Genomic DNA, 11,139 nt, shown 5'->3' on the forward strand with positions numbered 1-11,139 from the left:
CTCTTTATGTAGTACTAACAAAATCATTTACAGTAACTGGTAAATAAAGAAAGGATGAAGGTTGAATATTCACAATAATCCCACAGGCCCCTTCTTCCTTGTGTTTTAATTTACATTAATACTTCCAGAGGAGGAGTCTGGATCTCATCAGCACACTATAAATTCCAGACAGCAGCTCAGTTACTGGGATCTTTGAATGGGAAAAAACCCAACTGGTCTTATTTATACCTGGAATACAACTTTCATTGGTGAGGCACAGACTTTTATATTAGATTATTTTTTAATAACAATGTAAATGAAAAAATGTCTCTTTTTGCCCTATGGTATATCTGAACCTAGCACAGCTTTCTGTAGAACATCCATTACTGGATATTGCAAGGTAAGACAACCAAATTAAAGTCACAGTTAAGGTCATTTGTATTACATGGAGTTTATGTACTCTTAAAAACCTGGAAACATGTAGGCTTATGAACAGTGTCAACTTGGGCGTAAGATGTTCCGTTGCAAAGCTCAAAGTGATCAAAGTTCCTTTTAACATAATAAATCTCTGCTGAGGGAATCTGGGAACCAGTTAAAGTAGAATCTGGTTTTAAAAGATATGACAACCCCAAATATCAACAGTAAATAATTGTGCAGTAAATGTATAATAAGGCAAAAGTGTTAATATATTTCTGGTTAAATCTTTATTTAGTTGTTTTAGTAACATTACTTTATTTGATTAAAGGATAAGTACAATTAAAGTTTTTCTCAGTTTCTCAGGTCAGAAATAAACAATTTTAAACGACTTGTTAAACCTCCACATCATTTTGTCAATTAAGTTAATCATTAAAAACATTTCTTGTTGCTTTGATCAAATTGCGAATGCTTTTGTACATTCATTTAATCGATTGTGTACAAGTGTCTGCTGTTTCCTACATTATCAGTTGCTTACATCATGTTGACATAAAATATACATAATACAACATAACAATAATAAATCAAAAATATTATAATAGTTTTACCTAAATAGTTTTAACCCCAAAACATCTTGGCATCAGTTAATTGCATAATGATTGAATCAGTTGTCATCATCTGTCATCTAAAATTTCTATTAAACTTTTATTTGTAAATGTGTTGAATTGATGAATTGTGCAGATGAATCTTGAATGTCACTAACGAAGGAACGTTTATGGCATCAGATCAACAATAATCAACTAGTTCTCTAAAACAGGTCAAAGATGAATGTTGTGATCCTTCAATTGGAGAGTGTATACAGACAGAGCAAAACATAGAATTACAATTTCTGAAAATGAATGAACAACCAAGAAATGAACGAACACTCGTATAGTGCAGTAAAAGTGTGAATCCTGTAAATCCTGTCCAGTCTCTTGCAATAAATCAAATAAATGAATTTGTGCTGCTAAAATTCATTGATGCCAAACAGAAGGAAGTATAATTTTGTGTATTTTCAATCACTGTGATCCAAACCGTAGTTAATATCAGGAAATCCTGAAACTGTGCAGCGTCATACTGACAACATGAATAAACATTTTGATGATCCTGTTTGTGAACAATGACAAAAGGTCTTTTCATTCTGATGGGAATGAGATGTTTATTGACACAAATACTTACTTTTGAGAGATGAACTAAGGATTTTGTACACATTGTTTTGAGAAATGTACTTACTGGTTTGCAAATTCCAAGGATGATTCGAAAAATGCTCCAAAGCAGCTGAGAAAAACTGTAATAGGTTATTTACATTACTCCTAAACTATTTATTTGACTGCATGCCATTTCTCATCAACCCTATCACACTACTGTAAGATATTGAATTCAGTGTATGTACCAGATTGATATTATTTACAGAACTGTTTTTTTTCCAGGTTATCTGGTTTGTGTAGTGAATATATACAGTATATAAGTAACTTTACAGTAAATATTGTCAGTACTGTACATTTATGTGACAGCGTTGATTGGTTCCATGGCTTATGTTACTAAAAGTTTAGAATATCCCAAATAATATACTTCAGGTGTTTAATATGGGTCAATATTTTATTAAAAACAACCAAGTCAAAAAAGAAAGACAAATCTGTATTTGATTGGAACTCCTATATGTTTCATGTGTAAACTTGCTTCTTTATCAATCCTCATTCTGTAATTTGTTCTTCATTCCTGACCCTTTAAAATGTCAGTACCATCTTACTGACATGCATTTATATTCTAAACAGTACAGTCATTGTTAACCTTATTTACGGTACCTACAGTATAAAGTTGCACAAAACCCCCGCACTACATTCGAGTGAGGAAATTCTTATATATAAAATATTTGGCAGGAGCTGCAGCCCCTCATGGCTAACACTGTTCTACAGACAGCAGCACTGAAGAAGTCACAGCTGCAGCAGAATGATCAACACCACTCACAACATGAGTCTTCCGACCTTCAGAAGATCAATGGCAAACTCACACGCTATGTTTCTTACTTCACTGGAGACATGGCTCCTTTTAGTGAGTGGATGAAAGGTAGGCTTAGACAAGTCGGAACTGCTTTCACACAGTTTCCATCCAACTGCTGGAATTATAAATGCTTATATAAAAGAATATCTGATTAAAGTGATAAAGTGAAAGTTACGTTTACTAATACACACCCAGTAAATTGATGTCTAGTTGATGATGTGGAAGATCGCCTAAGATAAATAAGAATGTTGAGAGGGGGAAAAAAGTTATTTTACCAGTCATCAATATATTGATATTTGTATAGTAAAGTTTTCTGTAGGATAATTTTTAGTTAACATTCATGGAAAAATGTCTTTGATTTCTAACAATGTTTTCTCCCATTGGAGAAAAACAAATTAACAAAAAAGACTACAATTTTTTTTATTTTGGATCTCATCTGATAGAGAAAATTAAGAGGCTGGTCAGGGAATCACTGTTTATAGCAGATAAACCCAGCATCATAACAGGAACTACATTGCTTACCCATGTTTTGTCAAATTGCTATGTTATAAGGCAATAAACACTTTACAAATGTCTACAACTTCACAAACTTGGGAGTGTATTCAAACCACACAATTGTTATTTATATATTTATATAGTGTGTTTAGAACCGTTTTATTACTTACTTAAAGCACACAATTCATAGGTATATTACATTAATAAAGGTGACGCTAATGCTTATTACTTTAATACACTTATGGTCTATTTTGATACAAACGCATATACAACCATGTTTATTTCTACAGTTATCTAACCAGCCAATCAAGCGGCAGTAGCACAACGCAAAAAATCGTGCAGAAACAAGTCAAGAGCTTCAGATCAAATACATTATGAACATGGGGGAAAAGTGTGATCTGTGACTTTGATCATAACGTGGCTGTGGATAACTGATAGACAAAATGCCTGAAAAGATATAATAACTTAAATAATAAATCTTTACAACCATGTTGTTCAGAAATGATTCTGAATATGCAGAACACATTAAACCTTAAACAACAGAAGACCAGGTGCCAAGAGCATTAATCTAACTTTCATAAGCACCAACTCATCAAAACTGATCAGTTGCAGATTGGAAAAAGAAATCACCCTCACTTTTTACTGTCATTTTCATTAACCTGGTATTCTCAGTTTCTTGTATTTGGTTGACAGAAGCAGAACCTGATGCATGTTTTTGTAGGGTGAAGCCCATCCACCCCAGGTTTGATGTGTTTTACGAGACTTTACAGCTCACTATGACAGTAAAGAAAACATATTTGATTTACTATAGACTTTCTGTGAACTCAGACCTGTCTGGTTGTTTTCCTTTACTGTCTTTCAACAACAAGGTGTTTCACATTGCATAACACTTTTAATTATTTTTCTCTGTCTAAACTCTCAAGACTGTTGAGAGTGAAAGTTTGAAGATTGGCCTGTTTTGTACAGTTATATTCACAGAGATGTTTGATGTAAATATTAACTGAAGCTCTGTGTCTGCATAATTGTATGCATTGTGATGTGGCCTTATAATTGGATACTACATAAATGAGCAGGTGAACAGGGCTTCATGTTAAAGTGGATGGTAAGTGCTGTCATGTGCATACTGATAACTGATAACTGATGTTTAGAAACCCAGTCATACATGCTTCTTTATCTATCTCAAACATCTTTTTTGTAATCTGCTCGAGTAGGCAGAATGTTCCAGTACATTCAAATGCAGAGATTTTACAAAACTGCAGATCAGCAGACTCATATGTACAATCTAATGATATGTCATCATCTAATATTAACAAGGCGTTTTTTGCTGGCCTAAACTCTATCAGAAACACTGACTTGTGTTTTAATACATTTTCTTCCATGAATATGTTTTGAATTATCCCCAGTAGTCTATTCTCTGCATTTCATAGCTTGGTTGTGCTGCTCTAATTAGTGTACGTTTCTGTTTGAGTTTCCATTCAATCAGATATCAGATATTATATCACATGTTGCCAGGGCCAAAGAAATGTGCATGAGGCCTTCATTATCAACAGTGTGGGCATCTGTAGCGGAAAAACACATGAAAATAAAACTATTTCTTTAACCAATCAGATTTCAGTTTCAAAATTGAATGGCTTTTTTTATTCCACACTGGGTGACACAGGAGAGAAAATGTATTTGGTTGCAGATACACTCAATTTGTTAAGCTTTTTCAAGAAACATTTATATGTTTCCTTTTTGTTTCCTGTAAAATTTGCACACAACAGAAACACACAACATTTTCCTGCTATATGTGGTTCTTTTCCAAACTGTTACCACAAACCTAGATCCACTCACTTGTACAGGAAATCTTTAGATGCGCTATAATAAAGTTTTGCATTCATTTGAACTTGGAAACCCAAAACCTGTTCCATCATGGCAATGAACATATGGTTTACATGCTTTGAAGAGGAAGCTCTTGAGTGGCGTGCTATAGAGCTCTGATCTCATCCCTACTGAACACCTTTGGGTTGAATTGAAACACTGACTGCACCCCAGACCTCCTCACCTACATCAGTACCTGCCTTTCATAATACCCTTGTGGCTAAATCTAGTGGAACATCTTCCCAGAAGAGTGGAGGGAATTATAAGAGCAAATAAGGACTAAATGTGGAATGCAATGCTCAAAAACCACATACCGTATCAGATGTCCCAGGAAAAGCTGTGGATCTATAATACAGAATAAATATTATCTTTGAACATTATTGCATGAATACATTGAAATTAGGAAATATACAGTACATATCTTAGAAAACAAAACCTGGACAACATTCTGGATTCCATTTTTTGTTCGGTGAGCACTCTAAAGCACTCTAGATACTAGGGTAATACCAGAGTGCATCTTTGTTAAACCACTAGTGCTTCTGACTGTGTCTTTCTAAAATGTGTTTTGTCCAGGAAAATTCATCTTGCTTCAGATTTTTGATTGGATGTTAAGAGGCACATCACAGGTCATGTTTGTGAATAATCCTCTGAGTGGACTGATCATCTTTGCTGGACTCATTCTCCAGAATAGATGGTGGGCTCTTAATGGCTTTGTAGGCACCTTGTTTGCTACAATCTCGGCCCTCATTCTCCAACAAAACAGGTATTTACTTAGAGTAATTCAAACAGTATCATACCAAGAGACTTATTTACTATTTGGCTAGTGTTGTAATCTTTTTAGTTTTTCTCAGAGAGGCGATTGCAGCAGGCCTGTACGGATACAATGGAATTCTGGTTGGTCTTCTAATGGCAGTCTTCTCCAATGCAGCTGATTGGTACTGGTGGCTTCTGCTGCCCAACATCTTTATGTCGATGGCATGGTGAGTTTCAAGTAATCTGATTATTAAGATTATGGCCTTGAAACAGAGAAACGTCACTAAAAATAATGTTTTGTAGACCCACAAGCATATGCAACTGGATCTTCTGCAAGCAAGCAGTGATTCTCATATCTCTATTGTCATGCCTAAAGCAACTTGAACCTGATAGTATTTTAAGATGAAGACACTGACATTTTGTTTGTCATTTAAGTGTGACAGATGTTAAAAAGTATGTTGGTAAAGGCAAGATCACCATGACATGCTGCTACAAGACAAGCAGATAACATCAGACATTTTAAGGTTAATCCTAGTTTGTACGTGTTGAAGTGACGTCAGTATTTCAGTTTTTGCACAGAGGTCAGTAATTGAGCAATATAGTGTGGGCATGCAGAACTCTAGGAATGCCAAGATTGCATTTTTGTCATGGGATGGTAAAAGGCAAAGGTCTTCAAGTGTCAAACCATGATGCTGATTTGGGGCAAAGATTTTTTCCAAGGATCTTTAATGGTTAAGGAAGGCCATAGAACAATATCAGCAAATGTCTTACAATTCTCCCCTCCACACCAAAACCACACTAGAAAACTTGCCACTATTTTGTGTTCTGCACTTATGAGTTATTGTATTCCTGCAGTAAAGAACGGAACAGTAGAAACCTATTATGCCCAATACTAGTCGTTCAAAACTTGCTTAAACAGATACTATAAAAAAGCACTCTCCTTATTATAAATCTTCAATGTTTCTTGCAGCCCAATAGTGTCTAGTGCCCTGGCCTCTATCAGCAGTCGGTGGGATCTGCCAGTCTTTACCCTGCCATTTAACATTCTGGTGTGTCTTCATATGGTAGCTACAGGCCACTACAACCTCCACTTTCCACAGATCCTTATCCAGCCTAGAACCTCCTTCCCCAACATCACATGGTCTGAGCTGGATTATCCTTTGGTAAGAGTCTTGCTTTAATGGTGCTGGAATAAACATTTTTGTACATATTGTACATGTGTCTCTAAAAAGAAATGATTTAGGAGATAAAGGTGCTGTTTCTAGAATCTTCTGACAATGAATAATGAGAGGAACTCTTTGTTTAGCCAATGTGGAATTTCAGGTATCTTAAAATGTCACCTCTTCTTTTACGAAATTGTACTGTTTATAATCTGATCATCAGATTATGTGGTCACTTTAATTATTTGATAGCAATGATAAATAATGTGTCCTTGTCCTGAACTCTATTTCCACAGCTCTTCCGCTCCATTCCTGTGGGCATTGGACAGGTCTATGGATGTGAAAATCCTTGGACAGGTGGCATATTCATTGTGGCCCTGTTTATTTCTTCACCGATTACTTGCGTGCACGCTGTTATTGGTTCAGCTGTTGGGATGGTGTCAGGTAAATCTCATCTGTGTGTTTCATTCTCTACTATGGTTTCAGTTACAATTTCTTGAAGAAAGAAAATTATATGGAGTTCCAAATGACACAATAGAAGATCATTGTGCTGTTCACTGGAAGAGCACACATTTGTCATGACTCATGACTATTATATTTATGGCTGGGAGCTGAAGAAACAAAAAGTACTGTGCTCTGGCAGACTTTCTCTCTTCTGTCACTCACAGCAACACTAGGCAGTTGTGGACAGCTATGAACTACGGATTACATAACATATGCTATATGGAAAAAATTATTGGGACACCTGACCTTTTCTTCAGTGTATTTTTTTTCAAACTGTTACCACAAAGTTTTAGGCACACAATTGTATAGGACGTCTTTGGATGCGGTATAATAACATTTTGCGTTCACTTAAATTTGCAAACCCAAAACCTGTTGCAACATGGCAATGCCCATGTGAGCAAAGTGAGCTCCATGAAGATATTTTTTATTGTTTGGAGATGAAGATCTTGAGTTGCCTACTATAGAGCTCTGATCTCAACCCTACTGAACACCTTTGGGATGAATTGGAACGCTGACTGCACCCCAGGTCTCCACACCTACTTCAGTACATGACATTTCCAATACCCTTGTGGCTGATGAACATGAATGCACACTCTGACATCTAGTGGAACGTCTTCCCAGAAGAGTGGAGGGAATTATAAGTGCAAATAGGGACAAAATGTGGAATGCGATGCTCAAAAACCACATACTATACTTATGACTAGATGTCGGCAAACTTTTGGCAAGTTAGTATATAAAAAGGGAGGGATGCAAGTAAATGTACTAGGAGAAAAAACTAAGCAACCCAGGAAATCCAGCCCTTCTCGTAACGTAGATCTGTTTTAAGATCACTCTACGAGATCCGGAAAGACAGAGTAATTTTATTACTGAAATAATGCCCTATTTATTATTTTAGGTCTCGCTCTTGCTGCTCCATTTGACAAAATCTACTCTGGACTTTGGGGATACAACTGCGTCTTGGCCTGCATTGCAATCGGTGGAATGTTCTATGCTCTTACGTGGCAGGTTCATCTCCTGTCTATAGTCTGTGGTATGATGCCTATCACCTTTTCCTCTTTCCTGAGAACAAAATGATCCTGGTAATCTAAAACAATTTTTAGTGTGATCAGTCACTAATGACTTCCCTCTCTCATTTCCCCTCCCTTTAGCATTTTTTTGTGCATATCTCGGCTCCGCGATTAGCAACGCAATGGCAACTGTAAGTACTGTATTCACAGTATTCACAAAGGCAAAACTTAAAAGGGAAGACTTTTCCAGCATTGGAATTCCAAACTTTCCTTTTTGTGATCAGATTGTGAATGCTTTATTTCCTCAGTTCGGGCTTCCAGCATGCACTTGGCCGTTCTGCCTGTCTGCCCTTACTTTCCTCTTGTTTACTACGGAGACAAAGGCAATCTACAAGCTACCGCTTGCCAGAGTAACCTACCCTGAGAAAAACCTCACGTTCTACAGGAAGAGGAAGAAGGAGGAGAAGGCTGAAAAGGTCAAAAACACTAAAGACGAGGTGCAGATAAAAGGTTTGGAAATTTCAAAAGATGCAGATGTAAATATTATGGTGGAAAATCAAGATAAGGGGCAGCAGAAATTCTCAAGAGAGACAAAACCATGTTTAACAAAAAGCCCATTACTGCACCAAAAGTGAATGCAGCGGATTGTGTCAACTTTTACATTCTATTGTTTTGCTCCCTCACATATATATATATATATATATATATATATATATATATATATATATATATATATATATATATATATATATATATGTGTGTGTATTTATCTCCTGTTCATTAAACAACTTGTCTTTTTTTTTTTAATAATTTTTTTAATATATGCACATCAGTTATTGTATAGGTAACATTCTTGTACAGAATTATTAAAACATAATTAAGATTTATTATGCTCACTGCTTATCTGTGCACTTATCTAAGGGTGTACTTTGTATTATTTAATTACAAAGTGCAAAAACCTCAAATACAAAATTATTCAATTACCGAACACAGTAGTGCACACATGTTCAATATTTAATTCTCCTGCTTACCCAGTGCATGTAAAAGTGTCCTGAAAATGAACCACATATAGTTCCACATACCTCAGTAAATATGCCACTATGTGTTTCTTGCTGAAGGTGAACACGTTCTGTGCAACCACTATTTAAGAAACAAATCTTGCTCCACGATAAAGCTCCAGAAAAAAAAATGCTGTTTATCAGATACTGGTCTTGTTAAACAACTGTGGGCACAAATGATGATTTGCATCTCATGTCTCTGTGGTTATGTAACTTTGATTTATTGTAACCTTTATGTCTGTTCTACTAGTTAAATTTTCGACATTTTGTATGCCTTTAGAATGCGTTTAAAATGACAATCTGCATATAAAAATTACATGCACAGAAGAAAACACAACAAAACATTTTAGACAAAATCAGCCAGTGACACTGTAGTGTAATGCATTTTTCTATAACAAATATGTTCCATTTTGTTTTATTAGACTTCTATAACAGCAAATTTACAGCCTTATTCCAAAATAGATTTAAATTCATTATTTTCCTCAAAATTCTACAAACAATACCCACTAATGACAATGTGACAAAAATGTATTTGAAAAATATAAAAAAAGAATTCACAGCCTTTGTTCAATACTTTGTTGAAGAACCTCTGCACCAATTACAGCTTCAAGTCTTTTTTGAGTATGATGCTACAAGCTTGGCACACCCATTTTTAGGCAGTTTCTCCAATTCTTCTTTGCAGAACCTCTAAAGCTCGTTTAGGTTGGATGGGGAGTATGGAGTGTTCAAGTCTGTGCTCTGGCTGGGCCACTCAAGGACATGCACAGTGTTATCCCATCGCTACCTCTTTATCATCTTGGCTGTGTGCTTGGAAGAATAACCATCGCCCCAGTCAGAGGTTTTATCAAGGATATCTTTGTACATTGCTGCATTCATCTTTCCCCTGATTTTGACTAGTTTCCCAGATCCAGCAGCTAAAAAACATCCCCACAGCATGATGCTGCCACCACCATGCTTCACTGTAGAGATGGTATTGTCCAGGTGATGAGTGGTGCTTGGTTTCCTTGACACATGGCATTCAGGCATTCAATCTTTGTTACTCATGGTCTGAGAGTCCTTCAGGTGCCTTTGGCAAACTCCAGTCGGGCTGTCATGTGCCTTTTACTTAGAAGTGGCTTCTGTCTGGCCACTCTACCAAACAGGCCTGATTGGTTAAGTGTTGCAGAAATGGTTGTTGTTCTAAAAGGTTCTCCTTTCTCAACAGAGAAACGATGGAGCTCTTTCAGAGTGACCATCGGGTTCTTGGTCACCTCCCTGACTAAGGGGTTCTCCTCTGATCACTCAGTTTTGCCTGGTGGCATGCAAGTCCTGGTGGTTGCAAACTGCTTCCATTTACGGATTATGGAGGCCACTGTGCTCATTGGAACCTTCAATGATGCAAAAAAGTTCTGTACCCTTCCCTAGATCTGTGCCTCGATACAATACTGTCTCGGAGGTCTACAGACAATTCCTTGGACTTCAATGCTTAGTTTGTGCTCTGACATGCACTGTTAACTGTGGGGCCTTAAATAGACAGGTGTGTGCCTTTCCAAATCATGTCCAATCAACTGTTGTAGAAACATCTCAAGGATGATTAGTGGAAACAGGATGCACCTGAGCTCAATTTTGAGTGTCGTGGCAAAGGCTGTAAATGCTTGTTTTTTTTCTTTTTTTTATATATTTGCAAACTAAATTTTCACATTGTCATGAAGGGATATTGTTTATAGAATTTTAAGGAAAATAATGAATTTAATCAATTTTGGAATAAGGCTGTAACAACATGTTAAAAAAAAAATTTAAGCGCTGTTAATACTTTCTGGATGTACTGTTTAACAGTGTATTTGGGACACCTGACTTTTCCAGCCATGTTTTTCCCCAAAATGTTACCGT

The 11,139-nt window shown here is 36.3% G+C and overlaps 1 protein-coding gene across 4 annotated transcripts; it reads left to right on the plus strand.

Moving 5' to 3' along the window:
- Window positions 1–204: 204 nt before the first annotated feature.
- LOC124381029 (urea transporter 2-like) lies at window positions 205–8,926 on the plus strand. Of its 4 annotated transcripts, none has more exons than XM_046842411.1 (10): window positions 205–248; window positions 323–379; window positions 2,313–2,499; window positions 5,362–5,551; window positions 5,640–5,768; window positions 6,512–6,704; window positions 6,998–7,145; window positions 8,101–8,235; window positions 8,354–8,403; window positions 8,521–8,926. In XM_046842411.1, exons 3-10 carry the CDS (start codon window positions 2,328–2,330, stop codon window positions 8,845–8,847), a joined length of 1,344 nt encoding a protein of 447 aa, XP_046698367.1. In that variant the 5' UTR covers window positions 205–248; window positions 323–379; window positions 2,313–2,327; the 3' UTR covers window positions 8,848–8,926. The 4 variants fall into 4 exon arrangements, with proteins under 4 accessions (XP_046698367.1, XP_046698366.1, XP_046698368.1 ...); XM_046842412.1 differs by having other exon boundaries at window positions 208–248; window positions 345–379; XM_046842409.1 differs by having other exon boundaries at window positions 209–248; window positions 340–379.
- Window positions 8,927–11,139: the final 2,213 nt, after the last annotated feature.

The sequence above is a fragment of the Silurus meridionalis genome, chromosome 27, assembly GCF_014805685.1.
Source record: "Silurus meridionalis isolate SWU-2019-XX chromosome 27, ASM1480568v1, whole genome shotgun sequence".
Classification (NCBI taxonomy): domain Eukaryota; kingdom Metazoa; phylum Chordata; class Actinopteri; order Siluriformes; family Siluridae; genus Silurus; species Silurus meridionalis.